General features: G+C 49.4%; 1 protein-coding gene across 2 annotated transcripts in view; it reads right to left on the reverse strand.

Moving 5' to 3' along the window:
- Positions 1-2,077: 2,077 nt before the first annotated feature.
- The window catches only part of Lgr6 (leucine-rich repeat-containing G protein-coupled receptor 6), a 119,587-nt gene continuing 97,954 nt past the window's right edge, over positions 2,078-23,710 (reverse strand). The window contains 11 exon segments of one of the 2 annotated variants that reach the window (NM_001427357.2): positions 2,078-6,638; positions 9,053-9,133; positions 12,663-12,823; positions 14,543-14,668; positions 16,227-16,298; positions 16,698-16,769; positions 17,948-18,013; positions 18,906-18,977; positions 20,113-20,181; positions 22,014-22,085; positions 22,279-22,350. In NM_001427357.2, the coding sequence (NP_001414286.1) occupies positions 5,389-6,638; positions 9,053-9,133; positions 12,663-12,823; positions 14,543-14,668; positions 16,227-16,298; positions 16,698-16,769; positions 17,948-18,013; positions 18,906-18,977; positions 20,113-20,181; positions 22,014-22,085; positions 22,279-22,350 (2,113 nt within the window). In that variant the 3' untranslated portion in view covers positions 2,078-5,388. 2 annotated transcript variants of the gene reach the window in all.

Genomic DNA, 23,710 nt, shown 5'->3' on the forward strand with positions numbered 1-23,710 from the left:
TAACTAGGACTGGAGCTCAGTTGGTAGAATGTTAGCTGAGCAGGCACACTGCTCAGGGTTTGATCCCCAGCACTGCATGAATATGGAGAATGTGTCCTTAATTCTGGTACTGGGGAGGTAACCACAGGAGAATTATCCTCTGCTAAACACAGCAAGTTCAAAACCAAGGTGTGCTATAATGAGACTCTCAGAAAAAAAAAGAAAACAAGCCTACGTGTGTGTGTGTGTGTGTCTGTGTGTGTGTATGTGTGTGTGTTTGTGTGTGGTGTGGTGTGTGGTGTGTGTGTGTGTGGTGTGTGGTTTGTGTGGTGTGTGTGTGTTTGTTTGCATGAGCATATGAGTGCACACACTCATGTCTCTGTGTGTGCGTGTGTGTGTGTGTGGTGTGTGGTGTGTGTGTGTGTATGTGTATGTGTGTGGTGTGTGGTTTGTGTGGTGTGTGTGTGTGGTGTGGTGTGTTTGTGTGTGGTGTGTGTGGTGTGTGGTGTGTGTGTATGTGTGTGTGTTTGCACGAGCATACGAGTGCACACACTCATGTCTCTGTGTGTGCATGTTCATGTGTGTGCATTCTGCATGCCCATTCTTGAAGGATGAGACAGTGTCAATACTGGGAACCAGTGAAGGCTTAGAAGTGGAACAGAGAAGAACAGAGAGGGAACAGACAGGGGAGACAGACTTAACCTCTGCTATGCGAGCCATGTCAATGTAATACGTGTTCAAAAATTAGATTAAAGCTTTTAAACAAAAGACAGCAGGAAGGGAGCAGTTGGTTGTGGTTGCAAAGCAGATAGACATAAAAACAGGCCCACAGAAAACAGCAGAGCACGCTCGTGGTGGGCATGAGTGACTAATACCAGAATCCCACTGAGCTGTCTCAACCAGAACAGTCCCTGCTTTTAGATAAAAACCCCACCACACCAGGACTCTCTGGTCTTTGCTTTGCTTGGATGCTCAGATTCTGAACACATTTACTGGAGTCAACCACACGTTTTTCCTCTTAACCAAGTCTAACAAGGCTGAGAAAATAGGTTCCCCTGTAATTGAGCCAGAAGGATGAGGAGTTTGGAATATTCCATTCAAAATGAGCAGAGCTCGGGTGTTTGTGAAGACATCATCTGTCTCTCAAAAGGGAAGCAAGATTATGCATTGGCTAAAAAAAAGTATGTTGGAAAAATATTTAAGTGTAGGGATAGAAGAAGAGGTAAATGGGAGGAGAGGGGGAAGGGCTTCTGGCACTAGGTCCATGTCTTAGTTTGCTTTCTAATGCTGAGATAAAACACTGATCAAAACCAGCATGGGAGGGAAGGGTTTATTTCAGCATACAGCTTTCAGTCCATCTTGAAAAGAAGTCAGGGCAGGAAACTGGAGGCAGGAACTGAAGCAGAGACCATAGAGGAACACTGCTTACTAGCTTACTCCCATAACTCACTCAGCCTACTTTTGTAAGAGAAACGCAGGACCACCTGCCCAGTGGTGGTACAGCTCCCAAGTAGGGGTGGCCCTCCCACATCAATCATTAATCAAAAATAAATGCCCTACAGTTCGTCTGCAGGCAATCTGATGGAGCCATTTTCTCAATTGAGGTTCCTCTTCTGGGATAACTTTGGTTTGTGTCATGTCCCATGATTGCAGGGTTCTGTGAATCTTTATCACTTTGCCTTCCCCATTTCCTTGGGAGTGTCATCACTTCAGGGAAGGAAGAAGGAGGACGTAGGTGGTAAGTTTATGCAATGAAAAGAAAACAAGCTGATTCTTTGATGGAAACCTCAAGAGGAGGCTTGGGTCTGGCAAGGCTTCAAGATCTGAGACACAGAAAACCTAAGCTGTTCACAGGTCTCTTTAGACTGTCTGGCCCAGCGTATACAAAGGACACTTCAGCATGGATGACCAAAACTGGTTTTGATTCCTCCAAGTTATCAACCCAGTGCCTCCTTGGCTATGGTCTGAATGCCCCAGAACCTAGAAGGGGAGAAGAATGAGTTTGGCCCTCTGACCACATCTCCCTCCCTCAAAGTCATCCCACATCCATCACACCCATGGTTCCCTCGGGGACAGCTAAAGGAGCAGGACACAAGTGGTACTTCATAGGTGCTTTATTATACAGAAGAACCAGATATTTACATCTTGACAATTTTTATAGTTCACATGGCTGGGGGGTGGGGCGGGGCATGGGACTGGAACCCAGAAAGGGTGTGGAGGTGGTAAGTCATAGGTAGGAGAACTTGGTAACCAAGAGCAGAGGTAGTCGTAGGGACTGGGGCAAGGACCAATGGGGTTCCTAATACCTCTTCCATCCTCGCTCCAAGAGCCTACTGCCCATTGCCAGCGCTTCCTTCTCCTCCTACTTTACTTTGTAAGCCTTTACTCTTCCTGGAAAAGTGAGCCCAAAGGACTAGGAGAGGAGGTAAGGAGGGAGGGTCGGGCCCGTAAGAAGCTCAGTCAACGCATAACAGTCTCCCAATGTTAGCTCTACATTTGTTTTTGGTTTTTCATTTTGATGAGATACTTGACAATCCGTGACCCGCTGTGAGTTCTCTTCTAAGAGAAGATAGCGCTGGGCACTACCTAATGGCACAGCACACAGAGCTCAAGCTGGGACACACACGTCCTGGCCTTTCCACCACCGCCATCTTAGCCCCTGGAGTGGATTCTTTTCCTTGGCCGCTATTTGGGAAGATTTTGTTAATGATAACGACAGAGGACTTAGGTGCTCTGAACAGTTCAAATTTTCATCCCATGATCAGTCAAAGACTTGTAGTCTTTCTTGTCAGATCCAAATATGTAGAACAGAGACCCAGAAATTTGCTTAGAAGAAGACACGTGGTCTTCAACTGATTACAAAGGAGATAACCAAAGGAATGGCGTTCTGACTTGCTAGAAACTTGACCCAAAATAAAACACAAAGAAAGTTTACTACTCAATCTTATTGGGGTAAAGGTATATGAACTAGTATTTCGGTGTTTTGTTTGTTTGCCTGATTTGGTTTTTTTTTTTTTTTTTTGAGACAGAGTCTAGCCTAGTCTAGCCTCAAACTCATTATGTAGCTGAGGATGCCCCTTACCATCCATCTTCCTGCCTCCACATCCCACATGTTGGGATTATTGGTGTGCACCACCATTCCTGGCTAGACATTTTTGGATAAAAGTTTATGGAAGACACTTCAACTCTCTTCTCCCTTGCCTCTTCTTTAATTAGAGAGTTGAACTTTGGTTGACATCCAGACTTAGCAGGCAGTAAGGTGACAACTGTGCCATGCTAAAGCTTGCAGCCCAAAGGGGCTGGCTGACTTCATAGAAGATCTCTTTAAGGAACAATGCCTATATTCTTCGACCACCAACACGTGGTCACCTCACTCTACTTCAAGGCTGGTTCCTTAAGTCCAAAGAGAACAGTGATCCCATAGTAAAATAGGCAGAGAGAGCAGGGTAAAAAATCTAGGTAACGTGCTAGAAGTCAGGGCTCCCTGTAAGAATGCCAATTTTGCCATCCCTGGGGAATCTCAGAAAACCACCAAGTCTCAGGGTGGGGGGTGGGTGGGAGACTTTCAACCAAGGGCTCTGGTTGGAAGCCCTGGGGAAATAAAGAGATCAGGCACTGGGAAACAATTAATAAACTTGCTATCATTTAGTGAATGCCCACTCTGAAAACGATCCCATGAGAAGACCCTAAGAAATTATAAAGTCACCCTTTTTGGCATCTGAGCCTTCTAGAGTCTAGGGGCTACTCAATGAATCACAGGAGGTTTAGAAACGTTCTGAGCTCCATGCATGGCCTCTGACTCACCTCTCAACCCCACTTTTGACCTATGGCAGAATTTTAACTGGGCACTCGGGAGACTGCAGGGAAGCTAAGCTATGGAAAGTTAACTATTAAACATAGAGAAGAAGGTCCTTCTCAGCTGGTTTTAAAGGTGGGGTTTCTGGAAAGAGGACTTGGCCAGGGATCACAACAGAATTCAGGCAGAGAAAGGTACTCCACTGGGCTTCAGGAGCCAAACTCAGTCCTTCCTATGGAAATGATGCTTGGGGGGGCGGTCCCAGGAGCAATTACCATCTATTGGCTGAATCTTGGCTTCTCCTCACTTCTTATCTCCTCTCCCTGAGATTGATTTCCTGTGTTTGGAGTGGGGCGGGAGCCACTGTGTAGTCCCTCAGCTGCACTTGGGGAAGCATAAGGTAAGAAAGATCAAGCGGGGAGAGACAGAGGATCAAAGGCCTGTTGGGGTCACCCAGGAGTCCCAGTTAGCTACAGCCCTCCATAAGATGCAATACCCACAGCACAAATATCCCTTGTCTTGGGTTGTCCGTCCCTGCCCCCCGTCCCCTCAAACAGGATTGGGATGAGAAGAAAGGTTCCGGGCCGCGGTGAGATGCATACAGTGTAAAACCATATGAAGGTAACGTAAGAGTTGGGGAAGCCCATAGAGCAGTGCAAATCTTGCCAGGACCTTAGAATCCTGTCTTGCTGAGGGCAGAAATTTCATTATTGCTTGGGGTTGGGTTGGGGTGGGAGCACGCACAAGGATCTCTTTCTCCCCACCCCACCTGTGGGACTGAGGCAGGCTCTGCAGGTGTCTGCCCCAGTAGGATAAGTGGGGTGGGAGAGGAGCAGAATGCAAAATCTGTCCCGGATGATGCCAGTCACCTCTGACGCTTGACTTCTTAGGGGCTTTCGAAGAGGGTGGCATCTTGTGATGTCATAGGGTTGCACTCCACGGTGTTAAGACGAGGTCCCTGGGAGAAAACCGTGCTAAGTTCTGCGAGAGATTTGTAAGCGTTCCATGAAAAGCAAACAGAAACCTATCATCAAATAAGTACGTTTAACTGCTGTCATCATTAAGCCAAAAGGTCCTAATTCTTAGGACCTTTTAGACACTAACATGACCCCATGACTCTAAGAAAGGGGCATAATATGCAATGTCTGCCAAAGCGTATCTTAACTGGAAGCACTTTGGCACAGCATAGGTCAAGATTGGTGGGACGCAGAACACGTTTTCTATGCTATCCACACGCCGTAGGCGGGACACTCCAATGTCTTTGGTAGTTGCCTTCCAGTGCCTTTCTCTGTGAGGCCTCCCCGCTCACTGTGTAACTCACTGGTCGCAACTCTGTCAGCCTCCCACAGCCTTCACTGTCTTTTGCTTTCCTCCTTTCTCCTAAGTAAATTTCCCAGGTCTCTGTCATACATACTCGGATTGGACAGGGAAGGCCCAGGGTGACCGTGAAGCTGAAGGCCAAGACAAAGCAAGACCTGGAAGCACACCTTGTTATGGCCACGGTGAACAATGGAGCCAGGGGCGTTGGCCATTCTGCTGCGGAGCTGTAGTTGTCTTTCTTTTATAAGCAGCCATCATTGGGAGGAGGGAGGACAAATTGGGGGGGGGGTTATTTACAAGTGAGAGGCAAAGAGAGGGCCAGAGGGCCAGAGGGCTCCACCTGCAGAACAGTCTGCCAGTGTGGCTCCCTCTGCCCTCAGCAGCAGTTCTTCATTCATGGGAGGTTGTGGGTTCCCTAACTTGGTTCCATCAGGCTCCACAAAATGGTTTCCCTCCAGCCTGGTAGCCCCTGGCTGATGACGGGAGATGAGGGTCACTGAAGGGAAGCCATAGGTCTCTAGCCCAGGAGGCTGCCCAGCCTCAGAAGCTTCCAGAATAAGATCCACATCAGAGAAAGCCACCAGGGCTTGGGTGGAGTCGCAGGAGCTCTTCTCCAGCTCACCGGCTGCAGTATAAGCTAGAGGCCCTGGGGACCGAGGGCTCGGCCAGAGCCTCCGAAGGTCTTCCCGGAAGTGAGGGTTGAAGAGCAGGTAGAGCAGTGGGTTCAGGCAGGCGGGCAGAGGCAACACCACCAGAAGAACCGACTTGACAGCCTCAGGGGTGACCGGGAAGAGGCCCAGCATGGAGGCAAAGCTGAGGAAGGCCACGGGGCAGTAGAGAAGGCCATCTGCAAAGATGAGCCAGGCCACATGCCGCACCATGGCGCAGTCCCACACGGCCTCAAAGTCACCCCGAGGCAGGTCGCAATAGAGCTTGATGTAGGCACCGGCCACCACGAGGAAGCAGAGCGAGTTCATCATCACCAGGGCTACGGCGAAGCCTAGGGCGGCCGGGCGGCCCTCGGGAGGGGCGTAGGGCAGGCAGAGCGGGGAGGCACCATACTCCCCCACCGAGGCCAGCGGCAGCGCGGCGGCCAGCCCAGCCAGCGCCAAGCATCCCAGTGCGCCTGCGCGGACGCTACCGGGCGACGGCGCCTTCCCGTAGGCCCGGACGCAGGTCACAGAGACGCTGCACTGCACGGCCGCCAGCGTGAGCAGCAGCACCGACGCCTCCGACCCCAGGACGGCTAGGAAGCCCGTAGCCTGGCAGCCTAGCCCGGTCTCCCAGCGGGCTCCATACTCCGCGAACTGGCCGAAGGTCAAGGCGTCCACTGAGGCCAGGAGGCCGCAGGAAATGCCCGTTAGGGCGTTGGCGCCAGCGATCGCACCCACCACAAGCTTGACCGGAGACAACGGGCTGGGCCCGCCAGCAAAGACTGTAAGCAGCACCAGCCCGTTACAGAGTACCGAGAGCAGCACGATGGCCCACACAGCAAGGCGGATGCCCCAGCTCTCAAAGAGGTGCTCGCAGGGCTTGAAGGGGCCTGTGAGAGAGAGAGGAGCAGATGTAAGCCCAGAGCCAGGGCAGCCAGAACCCAGCTCACTGGCAAAATCCAGGCTCTAAGTTCAGACAACTTCTAATGCAAAGGAGACCAACAGGAGAGACTTTCTGTCTCAGAAATGCAGACTTGAAAGCTCAGAAAATTCCTGGAAATAAGGGGGAGAAACTATGAGGAAACTGCAAAGAAAATACACAGAAATAGATGCGTGGTTCGTGCAAACCCGGACCTGAGGAAATGCTAAGAAACTCAAGTCTTCCTAAAGGAGCAAGATTTGGAGAGATGGAGGGAACAAACTGTCCTATGGGAGTGAAGAAATGCAAAGGCAGAATGTGGAGCTGTCCAGAGTCAGCCACTTTCTGGTGGTGACTCTGCCCAAGCAATCGTTGACATTTCCACGCTCGCGAAGTCCTGAGTAGACTTCGGCTGGTTCTCCCTTGCTTTGAGTACATTTCGTGCAATCAGTATTTGGAAGACAGACTGCGTAATCGAAATATAGAAAACTTTGCCGAGTATAGTAGTTCGCATCGGTAATCCCAACACGCAGGAAGCTGAGGCAGGACAGGGATGAGTTTGAGGCCAGCCTGAGTGGATAGTGAGACCCTAACTAAAAACAAAAACAAAAACAAAAAAAAGATACTTTGAACTTCTGGAGTTTTCCAACTTGACCCCACAGTAGATTGGTAAGATTCTGGCGTTTGTCCATCTCCCTCCCCAATGCTATTCTTAAGTCACCTTGTGACTTTGGGACATATTATTTCCTCATTTTCTTTGGCTTTAGAATTATTTTTCAATGTATCGCTAGGAAGCTTGGGAATTTAAGAGATTTCTGTGGGAGCTATTTTAAACACGCTTTTCTGATTATGAAATAATAGGTGGAAATTTGAAATTTTAAACTGTCTATGGCTTCAGCTCTCAGACAGAACTCCTAATTTTGGCATATTTTCTTCAAGGTTTTAATATACATTTAAAATAAGGTGGGATCTTATTCTCTTTAAACTGAGCTTTTGCATGATTTCTCAGAAACCTCAAACACCTTTTTTTTTTTAATGGCTGTAAAATAACTACCCCATCATATGATGGGCAGCAATTTCATTGGCCATTTGTGTGAGCTATTTTAAAAGCAAGTTCAAGTTGGACCTTGTTTTCCAGAACCTTTCTCTTTTACCTCATCCTTGTTGATTGCTGATTTTCAGACATGAAATTCCTGAGGCAACGTTATTGAAGCATGGCTTCCTGACAAATTATGTCGTCGCTTCTTTCCCCTATCCGCCACTAGAGGGCGTACTTTGCCACTAAGAGCTAAGAGCTGGTATGAAGCAAGGTCAAGACTAAAAGCTTTCTGGGCAAAGAAGTATGGAAATCTGGGAAATGAAGGTGGGATGAAATAAAAACAGCTAACTATTTGTAATTTTGTGTTTATTCTGAACAGCTCTTGGCCCACAAAGCACTGTGCTGTCTTTTGGCATGGCCTGTCGGTGTTTTCTTGTTTTGGTTTGGCTTTTTTGAAACAGGTTCTCACTATGTAGCTCTAGCTGTCCTGGAACTCGATATGTAGACCAGGCTGGCCTCAAACTCAAAGACCCATGTGCCTCGCTGTCCTGAGTGCTGGGATTAAAGGCACACACTACCGTACCTGGCTCTGCTGACATTTTAAACACAGGGAAGGGGCTCTTCTCACTTAAAATTGGACAAATAAAAAACTTAGGTTGTGTGGCATTGAGAAAAAAGAGCCCCTCCCCTTTCTTTCCAGCAACACAGCTCTTATGGCCCCAGGTTAGACTCCAGAGGAGACTTCCCTGGCTCTAAGGAAGTACTTTAGGACTTATCCAGAGACACTAGAGTTTCCCACCCTAGAAGACATTAGTAAAGAGATTTCACTCTTCTTGGGATGAAGGTGATCTCTCAGAGCTTCTCCTGGCCCTGTGAGTGTGTGTGTGTGTGTGTGTGTGTGTGTGTGTGTGTGTGTGTGTGTGAGAGAGAGAGAGAGAGAGAGAGAGAGAGAGGTGTGTGTGTGGTGTGTGTGTGTGTGTGTGTGTGTGTGTGTGTGTGTGTGTGTGGTTTGAGGGCATGCTCACAAAGCAGCCCCAGCAGCCCCAGCAATGACACCGAGACATTCTTCCTCACCTCTTTTCTACAAGGACAACTTATTTCTAGATGTATAACCTTTGATCCGACTGAATTGTGACAGCTTCTTGACCTTTCCCAAACCCACTCTTCCCTTGTGTAGACACCCAAGGGAAAAACCTCCAGCTCCTCTCCACAAGGAGACCCTCGCCCCAGCAGGCTGAGCTTTGGGCAAAGAAAATATATGCAACATAGATTGTAGACAAGCTAAACTGGCTTCTCACCCAGGCAAATGGGTGTCCCGTCCCCAGCTCCCCAGCCACTCATCTCACCTGGAACAGGGCTGCACTGGACACTGGGGTGTGGCTTTGAGTCCTCTGTCTCCATCTGGAGCTCATCCAGGTCTAGGTCATCTGAGAAGGGAAAACAGAAGATGTCTAGGGTCCTGGGTATTGGTGTCTGTCATTAGCTGACAAAAGGCAATGCCTTTTATTTAAGCTGATGTCTAACTGTTCAACCCTGCACACTCAACAGCCCTGCTATTTCTACTCTTGGCGCCAGTATGTTCTCCACTTGTGGATATTGTATATTTCTAGTTCTCTGCAAGGGACATTATTCCACTCTCTGCTATTCTGCATTTTCTTGTGCCCACTCATCTTTAGCCCATGAGTGCTGCACAGAGTGTGGCTGCTCTAATAAGGAGAGTTAGCGATTACATAGTTCCTTCTTGAGCTAGCCTATCGTAGTTCCATGTCCTGTTAGGAACACTGTACATTAAGAAGAATGTTGGCAGGAAGGGGGAGGTGGTTGGGGAGGGGAACACCTTTATAGACAAAGGGGAGGGGGTGGGGGAGGGGATAGGGGGCTTATGTCCAGGAAACCTGGAAAGGGAATAATATTTGAAATGTAAATTTTAAAAATCCAGTAAAAAATCTTTTAAAAAAAAAAGAGGAAGAATGTTGGAAGCTGGGAGTTGGTGGTACACACCTTTAGTCCCAGCACTCAGGAGGCTGAGACAGGTGGATTTCTCTGAGTTTAAGGCCACTCTGGTCTAGAGATAGAGTTCAAGGACAGACAGGGAAAAAAAAAAAAAAAGGAGGTGGTGGAGGAGGAAGAGGGAGGGAGGGAAAGAGAAAGGGAAGAGGAGGAGGAAAAGGGAGGCAGGGAGGGGAAAAGGAAGGGTGGGAGAGAGGGAGAAGGAAGAAGAGGAAATGTTGATGCTAGGCATGGTGGGACATGCCTGTGATTCCAGAATTTGTTAGGTAGAGGCACAAGATCAGGAGTTCAAGGTCATTCTCACCTACAAAGCAAGTGTGAAGTAAGTCTGGGCTGCATGAACCCTTTCTCAATAGCAAACATTAAGAGTTGATTGAGTGTAGACCCTCAGGCCAGGCATGGTGGCATGCATCTGCACCCTAGCACTGGTGGGACACACGGATGAGGGGGCTGGGCTTGAGGGGAATAGGAGGATCCCTGTATCTCCCTGGCCAATCAGTGTAACCAATCCATGATCTCTGGCGTCAGTGGAAGGCCTACTCTTAAAAATGAGGCAGAAAGCAATAGAGGAAGACATAGAGCATTAATCTCTGGCCCTCATAGACACATGAATGTATACACACACACACACACACACACACACACACACATACACACACACACACACAACAAACATTCCACTGGTTTCTGTACTGAGGCTGATGTCTGAAGGTCACAGTGCCTCATCAGTTCACCCTACCATAGGAGAATATGTAGATGACTTTGCTTGACTTCTCCCTATCTTTGGTTCACAAAGTCAGGTTCCTATGTAGCTCTTTTCTCCCCACTTACACACGTAAACATCTGTTAAGAGTTTCCCAGAGGACTGGAAGATTATGGTGCTGCACTTGACCTGGACAACTTCAGAGCAGGTGGAAGGCCAGAGTGTACCCACAGAGTCCTGGCATTTCCTTCCTTCTCTACCTTTCATTCCCCACCTGCCCATGCCCTCCAGAAAGGATTTCAGCGACTCTTTGAAATCAAAACGCATGAATGAAATACAGGAGGTGAGACCTACAGACTGTCTGAGGCTGGGAAAGTCACGGCCAAGGTGTTAAGTAACCACTCTTCAAATGAAGAGGAAATCGAATCTGGCTGAAACAGCAGCTCCTGGCTTTCTTTCTGCTCCTTTGCTTTCACAGGAAGTGGGGGGCCCTGCCCCCAGCTCCCATTACAGGCGGCGGCAGGCAGCCCACTAACTCAACAGGCCTCTGGTTCTCCAAGACCTAAGCCTAGCGGAAAGTTTCACCTTGTGGAAGGAAATTTCCATTTCTCTTTCCAGCCCCCTATTACTCCCCCAAGGACTACGCAGCAGACATCCGGGACTGTCCCTGGGGCTAGCTGTCTGCTGGCCCTGCTAGTTAGCGGGCTCCTCCTCCTCTTCCTCTTCCTCCTCTTCCTCCTCTTCCTCCTCCTCCTTGGAGTCTGTACCCTCTTTAGGAGATGCTTCTGTTTCCCTTCACTAGGAGGGATGTTCTCAGAGATCCCCAGACACTACAGGATTTGACTTCCATAATCTGTGTTCTAGATTATATAATGGCACTGTCCCCACTGACTAGCGCATTTTGCCTCACACCCATTGAGAACTGTATTATCTGTTTTTACTGAAAGATAAGGAACTTAAGCTCAGGTTAAAACGTGTATATGGTATCATTGGGGTTGGACTGAGTTCTGTCTACACTGTAACACCAGCATGAGATGCTGTGAGTGGGCCTCATGTAGCCCAGACTAGCATTAACCTGGTTATGGAGATGATGCTGACTTTGAACACCTGAACCTCCTGCCTTCCCCTTGGGCCTGCTGGATTCCTGGTGTGTGGCAGCACCACACCCAGATTTAGATTCAATTTTTCTTGTTCAGCTTCTCTGAGATACTAGAAGTTCAAGATGGAAAATGAAATCTTAACAGGCCGGACTCCTTTCTCTATCCTAACTGTACTTGCAGTTGAGAACACAGGGCCTGGAGAGAGGAAAGCACCCTTCTTTCCCTTCTCCCAAGACAGACTTTATAGACAACCCCTCAGACGCCCTCCCCCCGCCACCTACTTCCAACTTTCTCTTTACCCCAACTCTTCCAGAAGTAGATATATCTGGTTCAAGACAACCTGTTCACTCAGCAGGGCCACGTACTCAGCGGACATTTAAATTTCACACTTGAACCCACCGGAAGAACGGAGGCAAAGGGCACCCATCCCTGGGAGCAATACTCCCTTGCAATGTTCCATTGAATTCTAGTTGGTACACAGAATAAGCCCACACACACACTGAAAACAAGTTTAGCTCAATTAATTTAATACTATCATCATTAGCTGCTGTGCTAATTCACTGACTTCTGAGAACAACCCAAGGGTGAAGGGCTGCAAGGGGTGGCCACTAAGGCAACGTGGTGACCCATGGGACAGGGAGAGTCGGAGAGGGCTGCATGAGGGCGCTGCAAACACCGGGGAGGTGTTGACATCCCCATCCCCCTCCTTATGATCATTCGTTTTTTTTTTTGTTTTTTTTGTTTTTCTTTTCTTTTTTTCAGAGCTGGGGACCGAACCCAGGGCCTTGCGCTTGCTAGGCAAGCGCTCTACCACTGAGGTAAATCCCCAACCCCACGATCATTCGGGTTTTTTTTTGTTTTTGTTTTTGTTTTTGTTTTTGTTTTTGTTTTTGTTTTTTTGGTTCTTTTTTTCGGAGCTGGGGATCGAACCCAGGGCCTTGCGCTTCCTAGGCAAGCGCTCTACCACTGAGGTAAATTCCCAACCCCACGATCATTCGTTTTTAACAAGTGTCTTGAGTGTGCAGACAGTGGGACGCTTCCTTCCAGGTCACAAGGATCCCCACTCATACTTCTCTAAACCTACCTTCTAGGGCCCTCTCCTCAGTCCCCAACGCCCGCAGCCCAGAGTCCCCAGGCACTCACAGTGGTTCTCAGCTTGTCCAGCAAGGAGACCCAGGGGCCTCTTTGGTGCCTCTTCTTCCTCTGCATGAAAGTCCTCGGCCTGCCACTGCCCAGAGGTCTTGAAGAAGTTGGCACAGAGGCCATAGGCACAGCACTGGTAGGCGTAAGGCACCTCCAGGATCCTACAGTCGGGGAGAGGCTGCCTTAGTGTGTTTGGGATTTAAAACCCTAGTGTGGATACCCTCAGCACATGGTCTTCAACCCCAGAGCCCCCCCCGTTCCCTCTAGGGCAGTGGCTCTCAACCTTCCTAATGCTGACCCCTGTAAAGGGGTCATTCCACCCCAAAAGGGTTGGAGACCACAGGTTGAGAGAACCACAACTCTAGATGTTTCCTTAGGGGAGTCTTGAAGCCTGATTCCCGATCCCAAAGCGCTCTGGAGAGGTTGTAGTCTCCTTTAAATCATTGCTTGACTGAGAGGGAGAGAGAAGCCTTCTGCCTGTGATTCAGAAATACCACAGCAGGCTCTGAGGTGGGAACAGATTCCCCAAGGTCACACAGAACCCGGAGCACTCTGCTCCTCCTCAGCCGTAACTCTTGTCTAGTATTTAAGGAGGCAACAAGGAGGCAGAGGCTGGGATGTGACCCAACAAGCGAACACTGGCCTGGCAGGCACATGACCCTTGCATTTGGTACCAAGTCCTGGGGAAGGGGGACATGGAGTCTTTTTCTTTTTCTTTCTCCCTTTTCCTACTTTGTCTTCCCTTCCCTCCTCTCCTCTCCTTTTCTTCTCTCTCTCTCTCCATCCTTTTCTTTGTCTTCCAAGACAGGGTCTCATGTGACCCAGACTGGCCACAGACTTCACCTATATAGAGCCAAGGATAACCTCGAACCGCTCATCTTCTTCCTCCTACCTCCCACATCTGTAGACCTAGCTAAAGAAAGCAGCTAGCTTTCTTTAAGTCTGTGTGTGTATGTACATGTTCCTATGCACACAAGCAGAGACCAGAAGAGGGTGTCAAGCACCCTCCTCCATTACTCTCTATTTCATTGAGAAAAGGTTTCTCCCTGAACTCAGCCAGTTTTCTTGGCTAAGCTAGAAGCCAGCAAACTCAGGCCATCTTCCTGTCTCCGTACTCCCCAGAGGTGGGATTAGAGGCATGTATGGGATACCAGCTTATTATATAGGTGCTGTGATCTAAACGTCTATTATCATAACTGCACGGCCAGAGCTCTGAACTACGGAGCCATCTCTCCAGCCTCTATTTCCTTCCTTCCTTCCTTCCTTTTCTTTTTTTTAAAAAAGTCACAATTTCCCCAGTGACTCTTCACCCTTGTCTTCTGTGAAACCAACACCCTGTCCCCTGCCCAGCTCCTGGCATAACAGAACTGCATTTTGTGCCCTCTGAGGGTGAGGACAGATGCCTTGGGCATCTCATTAGCTTGCAGCAGACAAGGCTTGGGCCACACAGGCTGCTCTGCTGCCGCCACTTCATGGAGGGAGCCTGGATGTCATTAGCACCAGGGACTGGCCGTGCAGCTCGCTTTCCACTCATCAGTGCCCTGGGCTCTGCCCTGATTCTGTGCCTCAGACGATGCCTATTTGAGGATGGGATCTCCAGGCTGTGGAGAACGAGGCAAGGAATCGGGAGGGCTAAAGAACCTCTGCTCAGCTCACTCCCTTCCCCTCAGGCCCCAGGGCCCGTAGACTGGTGGTTGGGGTGGGGGTGGAGGAGATAAGAAGAAAGAGAGTCATGTCCCTGATTAGCTGACAGAGCAGTGGAGCCAAACTCTAAGCTACCAGGCTATTCTCAGGGTGAGACCCTGCGGCTTTTTCAGTTTCTCTGTTCTCAGGGTGTCTGGTACACACCTCCTCCAGCATAGGGCAAGCCAAGCTCTCACCTCAGTTTGGGGAAACTGTCCTTGGAGAAGGCCTGAGACAGGGCCAAGTTCCCCTTGAGCTTTAGGTGCATCAGGCCTCCCAGCCCAGCCAGGGGCAGTGTGGTCAGCTGGTTGTCAGTCAGGTCCCTAGGACAGTGGATGATCAGGGTTATTGGCAGTCCGTGGGACCGTTGAGGGGTTTGTTGAGGGTGTGGCCAGTGTGCCTGGGATGAAGCCAGAGGAAAGGAGCAAAGAGCAGAAGACAAACGTGGGACAGTACGTGCTCTGAGGCTTAGGGGTTTCTAGAGACCCCTTCTGTTACCTCAGCCAATGATTCATTCAATAAACCTTGGGTAACAGCTACGAGGCTCTCCTAAATGAATGTCAAATTGTCCTAATCTATAAGTAACAGAGCCCCACAACTGTAGCTTCCGTGTCTGGGTCCCATCTAGGAACCATTGCTCACTGCCCTGGGAGACCCCTCTGTTATTTGCCTATATCCCACGTATTCCCTTTGCTTCTCTCCAATGATCGGATGGGTAGGACAGAGCTGGTCATCCAGCCCCAAGCAGGCATTGGATCATCCACTCCCCTTGCAGACACCGCCTGGTAGCCAGCGGTGAGGATATACACAACCTCTGCTGGAGACTTTATTAGACCAAGCCAGGAGTCCAAGGCAAACACTAGGACCACAGACTGTGCGTCGTGGAAACAGTCCTGGACTGGCAGGCAGGAAACCTGGCGCTGTCACCAACTCACTGTGTAACCAAAGAGAGCCACAAATCTGCCCAAGTTCCAATGGCCTCATCTTTCAAAGGATAAAAATATCTGTCCTGCCTATCTGGCAAGAGTATGGCAAATAGAGAGGAGATGGAGGTGAGAATTTTACAAGACCAAGGCCCAGAGCCCAGAGAGCCACAGAGTAGGGAGGGGGACTGCATGCACATGGGAATCATGACAGATCCTTAAGTAGGCTTCTCCTCCTAGACCTTGGAGAAGTCACCGGTGTTGTAAAGGTCTGTGGCTGGATAATGACCAAGGCCAGAGGCTTTGAGGAGTCTTTGTATTAGTCAGAAAGGTCTCCATGTAGGTGGGAATGCCTTTGGGACACACAGCATGGCAGGCAGGGAGGGTGCCAGCTCCTCCTTGGGTAGGAACCCGTGTATAGCTGGTAACCTGTCCCACACAGTATGCGGCAACCAGGTCAGAAGCTCTTTTCAGCCTGACACAAAGACCATGCACCAGCCCTGCACACTTTCTGCCTGAATCCTAGTAGACTTAAAGATCCCGTGGGTCCCTCCTGCCTTGCAGCTCTCTGAGACCCTGGTTCTCCATCAACCATCATCCTCTTGAATTGAGAAGTTCAGACACATATGTCCTCTTTGTTGGTGAATGTGGAGGATATAGGGGCCAGGGGAGAGGGGAGGGGAGGGGGCACAATGTGGACCAAGGCTGCCAAAACATTGCAGAACGTTAGCAGATATTTCAGGGTTTGCAGGAAGCAGGCTTTCTGTTTACCAGGCCTCACAGTGTGTCAAACATACAGTTAGAATGATTGATTAAGGCCTCTCAGACCTCCCCGTGATGTATGGTGAAACACTTGTACAAGTCCCTGCTCAGTGGTGGTGGCCCTCCTGTATCACCAACCAGCCCACAGTCCTGCCCGACCCTCGGCATTCTGGAAGAGAGTCCAAGGAGTACTTACAGCTTAACCAAGGATCGAAGGGTTGAGAAAGCCTCGGGGTGAATGGCACGGATGGCATTCCAACTCAGATCTCTGCGAGCAGAAAGCAGGCAGTAGGAGAGAGCAGGGACACAAAGGAAAGGCATTGTCTCTATGCTGGGCCTATCTTGGGCTTGTTCTCACATACTTTCCATCTGACCTTCCCAGGCAGCAGTGGCTTGAAGCCTTTGGGGGAAGGTTCTTACTGCTGCCTAGTTCCCAACCTGGTTGTAGGCTCTGGAATGGAACCATCATGTTGGTTCCAGAGCCTCAGAACTCCCTGGGTAATGAGGAAGTGGTGTGCATGTGCGTGCGTGCGTGTGAAGGGACTGTGGAAAAGAAATAAACATACATGTCATGAGTATTTAAAGTGGACACATGAGCTATGGAAATGACGTTGGCAGGGACACGGGGGTCCTCCAGATCCCACCCCTGGGTGCTACAGGTACTCACAGAGCTTGCAAGGAACTCAGCTGGCTGAAGGTATCTGCACCAATTTCCCAGATCCGGTTATGCTGGAGGCCACTAGAGTAGCAAGAGAGACTAGATGAGCCTGCAGGCCCAGACTCTGGCTCTGATCCACGCCCCTCAAGCAGTGGAAGGAAGAAAGGAGAGCCCCCCACTTCTCCTGGCACAGGAAAAAAGGCGCAGCCCGCGGAAGTCACCAGAATTAAAGGGAACACAAGGGGATCCGGTTGCCTTGGGTAAGTGGGTCAGGAGACAAAGCCACAAAACCATCCCTGTGGCCCAAAAGGGAGTCAGCTTCCAGGGTTCCCACCGGGTCTGGCTCCTGGCCCAGATGAAGTGCCCCCCACTTTCCCCTGACAGCGATGGGTTCTACAGATCCGAGCCTAGCAGCAGGCATTGTCCAGCCCCTGGGTAATCAAGTGACTGCATTGAATTGAGAAGCAGAGTTTAGTAGACTTATTGTCTGACTAGGAGATAGAGCCTGGACCCCAACAATGTCAAAGTCATTGTTACTCAGACAAACCGGACAAACCCAGATATATCTTCCCTGTCATGGCGCCATAAAGCATTGCCCTGCCTAGAATTGGGGGCAGCCACACAGAACTCAGACGGCATAGTAGTTTAAGGAAACTGGAGATGGGCAATGGGGATCAGAGATATTTTAAAGTGAGCTTTTCCTTGTAAGGCTCATGTGTAACCACGCATATCTTTGTATTTGTGAGCACACATGTACGTGTGAATGTTGATGAGCAAAACATGGGAAAACATGCCCCCAAACCTAGGCTGCTACCAGTTCCTCTGAAGACTGCTGTGTCTCACACAGAGCGCCACGGTGGCCCTGGCCCTCCACTGGCTTAATCACAACACAGTTTATAGTTGCTATTGACTCAGAAAGAGCTAGCCTGAGACTCCTTTGGGCACCTGTCCCTCGTAAAGTCATCTACTGTGAGTCCTAGGAGACATGCCCAAGCCTTTCTGAGTCCCCAATCCTACGTCTGGGTCCAACAAACTGAAAAGAAAGAAGGGTTAGGGGGTTGGGGATTTAGCTCAGTGGTGGGGCGCTTGCCTAGCAAGCGCAAGCCCCTGGGTTCGGTCCCCAGCTCCGAAAAAAAGAAAAGAAAAAAAAAAAGAAAGAAAAGAAAGAAGGGTTAGAACATGCTCAGGCCCTGGCCCCCTCTCTCAGACCTGCCCAGTCTCCCTTGCATGACTTAGGCCTTGGTCGACCCCAAACTTACATTTCCTCCAACTTCTGACACCTGTGCAGGCTGGGTAGCTCCTCAATCTGATTATGAGACAGCTCCCTGGGGAAGAGACAGAGCCCGGCTCAGGGAAACAGTGGCTATATGAGGGTAGAAGGCAAGGGCAGGAATGGGGCTACCATATGAACATGTTATCCTGCATGACACTGGGAGCATCCCAGGGAAAACAGTTCAAAGTGAGGGATATGGACATGAGGGGAGAGGCCAACACTGGGGCATAGGGTGCTGAACCAGTCAGTAGGAAATATGGGCATTGCTGAGCAAGATGCTCAATGCTACTCATGGAAATAGTGTCCCCATGGTAACGGTGCTGCTAACCATTTACGGAGCTAGTAGAGAAAAGAAATGCTGGGAACCCTCATCTGGCCCAACCCTTGCCTTAGGCTGGGAACTTAAGACCTGGGTCCTCAGCACACAACCTGCCCACAGACACACTGCCAGTTAGTAGACAATTGGTCTGGAGCCCACATCTGCAGATGTTAATGTACCTATCTTGAGCTGCTTGTAAGATCCCTAGGGAGCAGTCTCAGACTGAGGTTAGAGTCCAGGTAGGAAGAAAAACTGGGCCAACTTAAGCAGCTTCATACCAGGTGCAATTAAGTCTCTTGTCTAAATGGTGTCGAGCCCCTACTATGTGGTATGTGCATTAAACACAGACTGTTTTCAGGTCTCACAAATTGACTCTCATTTTAAACAGGAGGTTTAAATTCAGAGACATTAAAGAATAAATCCAAATGAATACAGCTAGTGAGAAGCAGACGGTCTCAAACCACTCAGATCCAATTTGGGAGACCAAAGACCTTCATCTTGAACAAGAGAGGACAGTCTCTCCTAGATTCTCAGCAGGAGTCCAAGTTGATCACTCTCCCAAAAGGGATGTTACCACAGGGACAGGGATACAGTGTCGACTGTAGAACGGTCCTGAGCCACTCACAGGATTCGGAGCCTAGGCAGCTGTTGACACATTCCCGCTGGGAGCAGTCTGATGCCTGCACGGGTCAGGGTCCTGCAGGGAGAACAGGAACAGAGCTGGCACCAGGCCCAGAGCCCAGCCATTCCCAGCCACCCGTCTCTAACACTGGACCCGATAGATATTGTCGCAGGAGCGCAGAGCTGACAAGAGAGAGCAGTGGGAAACACAGGGCAGGGGCGGGGCTACGGGAACAGGAAGTAGCAGGCTCCCAGGTCTGAGCACTAAGTTCCGCCTACCTAGGTGAGCTGAGGTGGGAAGTACAGAGAAAGAGGGCCTTGATCCATGAGCTTTGCTCGTCCAGTGATTCGTATAGATGTAAATCTACCCATACAGCTTCATCCCACCCACATCCCACCTCTCATAATGGTGCCGGCAACACTGGGCCTTAGGGACTAAATCGTCCCTTCAAGGGGAGGGACAGCCATGGCAATGAGTAGCCAGGAAACTGCTCCAGGAGGAACATGGGCACACACTTTGCTCCCTGTGCCCAGAGGAAGGAGACAAGATTAGGGTGCAGAGGGTTGGTTGGAGGATGAACTTGGATTAGGCACAGGGTAGCCCTAGAAAGTCCCCAAGGCCAAGGTCATCCTTGGGAAACTATTATTACTTTCATGGAAAATTCTCCGCGCGCCACTGAGCTAGGAGGAAGACAATAGAGGCGCAGAGAAAAGACAGCGCCAGTCCCAGCCACGCCATGAATGAGTCGTGTGGTGTAGGCAGGGAGTTGACTTCTTAACATTCACATTAAGTGCCTGCTCCTTTTCTGACATTCATTTAATGTGTTGATGGCTTACTATGTACTTATCCCAGGGTGCAGAGTATTTTGAGGGCCTATTATATGCTTATCACCATGATGCAAAATATATCATGGAGACGCTAAGAAAGACATTGATGGAATCGACCCTCTCAAAGTCAAAGTCCTCAGTGTACCCTGGCTCTGAGCTCTGAAGCCAGACATGACAAATCTAAACACAACAGAGGAATACCAGCCTCCTCCCCACTTCCTGCTGCCCCTGCCTCGCCTGGAGGCAGCACCACATCTGGAGATGGCCAAGGCCCTGGGGCTGAGCCAGTAGCAGAGGCAGACAGAGGAAGGGTGGCAGGAGGAGCATGTGGCCTGGACAGTCATCCAGATGAAGGGAGGTGGAGGGAAAGGGAATCCACTCACAGAATCTCCAGGCTAGTGGTGCCTTTGAGGTCTGGGAACTCCTGGATGTCAGTGGCACCATTCAAGGATCTGCAAATAGAGAAACAGGCTCTGGAAGGATGTGTCAGGCATGTCAACCTGTGTGATCTCTGCTTCAGTCTTCTCCTGCTCAGGGGCTCTACCTTTTGGGGGATACATCATTTCCCTCAAGCCTCCTTCGAATTAGCCACTTTGGCCCCATGGGAAGTTGAGCTATGTTTATAATACTTTGTTAGGTTTGTTTGTTTTTTTTTTTTTTAAATAACCAGTGTCTCTCTTTTATGTAGTTCTGACTGGATGTCGTGGAACTTACTATGTAGACCAGGCTAGCCTGTAACTCACAGAGATCCACTTGTCTTTGCCTCCTAGGTGCTGAAATCAAAGGCATACACCACTATACATAGCTCCCAATCACTTTTTTTTAAAAAATAAGGAATGATTTATTATTTAATGTATGTGAGTACACTGTAGCTATCTTCAGACACCAGAAGAGGGCATCAGATCCCATTACAGATGGTTGTGAGCCACCATGTGGTTGCTGGGAATTGAACTCAGGACCTCTGGAAGAGCAGTTGGTGTTCTTAACCGCTGAGCCATCTCTCCAGCCCTCCCAATCACTTCCTTTTTTTTTTTTTTTGGTTCTTTTTTCCGGAGCTGGGGACCGAACCCAGGGCCTTGCGCTTCCTAGGCAAGCGGTCTGCCACTGAGCCAAATCCCCAACACCCCCAATCACTTTCTTAAATCAAGACAGCCCTGCCCAGTCCAGCTAGGCTGAGACTGAGCCCAGCAGCTCCAGCATTGAGGCCTAGGATTGGAAAAAGGCGAAATCAAACCCAGACAAGAGACCCATGAACTGTTCCATATTCTTACTGTTTTGTTTTGAGATGGGGGGGGACCTCCCATAATCCAGACTGGCTTCAAACTTATTGTACAACAGACGTTAGCCTTGAACCTCCATCCTCCTGCCTTCAGCTCCAGAGCACAAGTATGTGCCACCACTCCCGGTGGGAGTGTCTTCTCTGAAAGGCAAGTGTTGGGAGTGGCGTCACACGCCTTTAACCTTAGCCCTTGGAAAGCGGAAGCTAAAGGAGGATCTAAAGACTAACCTTGGCCGTGTGAAACCTCGTCACACAAAAGAACAAACCGTGTGGGAGAGACCCCGAGGAAACAGAGTAGCATCCAGTAAGGATCCCAGTAACGGAAGTTAAGGTCTGGGTTCATGTACCTCAGGTTACCTCATGATTGGGATGGGGAGGAAACACAATGGGAACATAGGAGGGAAACGCTCCTGGAGGAGGTTGCTTAGCTGTGTGGAGCGAAGCCACAGCGTGTTGCAAACAATCCATGGAAGCCCTTTTTTTTAAAAGTGGGACCTTAGGCTTGGAACTAGACAAGTCGGGAAAGGAAACAAAGGACTTCCTTCAGGCTGAGCGTGAGAAAGGCACAGAGGGCCCCAGGAAACTGTGTACCGGGCACGGGAGAAGCAGCCTGAAGGGCACACAGAGTTCAGAACCTCAGCCCTGTCCACTATTCTTCATGCTGTACTGCAGGTGTGCTTGGAGCAACCACCACAAGCCAAGTAGAACCAAAAAGGTCAGAGATGTGCCCACAGGTGTGAAGAAGGGCTCTCTTTATCCAGTGAAATATGGGGAAAGCAACCAGGTTGTGAAGGGGGAGGGAGACCATCCAGTTCCCGCAGATCTGGGGACAGGTCTGAGCAAGTGTAAGTCTAGGGCCTCAAAGGCCTCTCCTTCCAGTAGTTTGTTGCCTGGCCACTGAGAGGTCTGCCTCTAAGAGGGAGAGGGCAGGAGAGAGCAGGCAGGAGGGAATAGGGGAGAAGTCCGGACCCCAGAACCCAATGGCAGCCTCTGGTGCCCACTTACAGCGTATGCAGTTTAGACAGGTACTGGAATGCCGACCTTCCCACAAACTGGATCGGGTTGTCATAAAAGTGTCTGCAAGAAAAAGACCCAAGCCCTAGTTCAGATCTCACTTTTTTTTTTTTTTTTTTTTTTTTTTTAGGTCCCTACTCTTCTGGGAAGAGATCAACTGCCCTCCCACATTTTTTCTAGGGGCATCCCTTCTATCCACCCCCCACACCCTCCATTCCCCCAAAACACACACACCAGGAGCTGGAGAAGTACTCACATTGTCTGCAGGAGAGGGTTGCCCATGAAGGCCTTCTCTGGGATAGCCTTGATGTTGTTGTTGTGGAAACCCCTAGAAGACAGCACCAGGGAGCAGTGAGGTTTGAAGAGAGGTGGGGAGAGGAAGAGTGTGGCGCTTCATGGGGCTTTCTGACAGTTGACTAGACAGGTCCTGAGAGCAATCGGACTTTAACCTGGAAACTTCGGCTCCAATCCTGCCTGCCTGTTTTCCTCTCCATTCAACATACTCAGTCTCTCTCTCTCTCTCTCTCTCTCTCTCTCTCTCTCTCTCTCTCTCTCTCTCTGTGTGTGTGTGTGTGTGTGTGTGTGTATGGTGTGTGTCTGTGTCTGTCTGTGTCTGTGTCTGTGTCTGTGTCTGTGTCTGTGTCTGTGTCTGTGTCTGTGTGTTGGGAGTGAAACTGGGACAGTTCCCAGGTGTCAAGCTTCAGAAAGCCCATGAGAATAACTCCAGAGTGAGTAGCTGAGTTCAGGTCCTAAGGAAGGAATCCATTCCTTGGTCATCTGTGGCAGGAGCCATGATAAGTCCCCACAGAGGAAGCCAAGGGTATGTGGGAAGGAAAAGGAGGGTACAGGAAGTAAAGAACTTCCAGGGGATGCTGGGTGAGGGAGGCGGCTCCTGAAGTGAAGAAACACAGAGGCAGAGCAACAGAGGGGATAAAGGACAGAGTCGGGTGTTCAGTGGCCATAGACTGCATCTGTGAGTGATGGGTAATGAAGTACCCCACTGAGTGTCTGGGGTCTGGAAGCTGGAAACTGTGTTTGTGTTGCTGTGAAGCTTTCCCAAGTACCAACTTGTTGGGCTGCAAATTACACAGAGGTCTGGGCAGGCCTCTCAACATTCTCCCTCCTCCCAGAAGACTCCAGCTTTCTGTATCCTAGAACACGCTCAATTTCTCTCCATCTCCTGTTTCCTCTTATCCCTTTCACCTCCATGCTGTCTCAGGCAAGGCTCATCCTCAGATATCTCTGGCCAATGCTACCCACAAGGCTTGCTGATTCCTTCCTTCCTTCTGGTCACCATGTTTGTTGGAATATCTCTTTTGTGTCTTGGGCTAGGTTAAGTTCTGAGAGGTTGAGAGATTTAAATGATAGAGGCCCTGTTCTCAAGCAGTTTTCTCTCAGGAGATGATGTATGTATGTATGTTTGTATGTATATATGTTTTATATATGTATGTAGGCTTGTAGGCATGTATGTATGTATGTATGTTTTATATGTGTATGTTTGTATGCATGTTTTATATATGTATATATGTTTGTATGTATGTTTGTATGTATGTGTGTTTGTATGTGTGTGTATGTATGTGTGTTTGTATATATATTTGTACGTGTGTATGTATGTATATATATTTGTATGTATGTATGTGTGTTTGTATGTATGTATTATGTTTATATGTATGTGTGTATGTATTTTT

The sequence above is a fragment of the Rattus norvegicus genome, chromosome 13 (genome assembly GCF_021556685.1).
Source record: "Rattus norvegicus strain SHRSP/BbbUtx chromosome 13, alternate assembly SHRSP_T2T, whole genome shotgun sequence".
Classification (NCBI taxonomy): domain Eukaryota; kingdom Metazoa; phylum Chordata; class Mammalia; order Rodentia; family Muridae; genus Rattus; species Rattus norvegicus.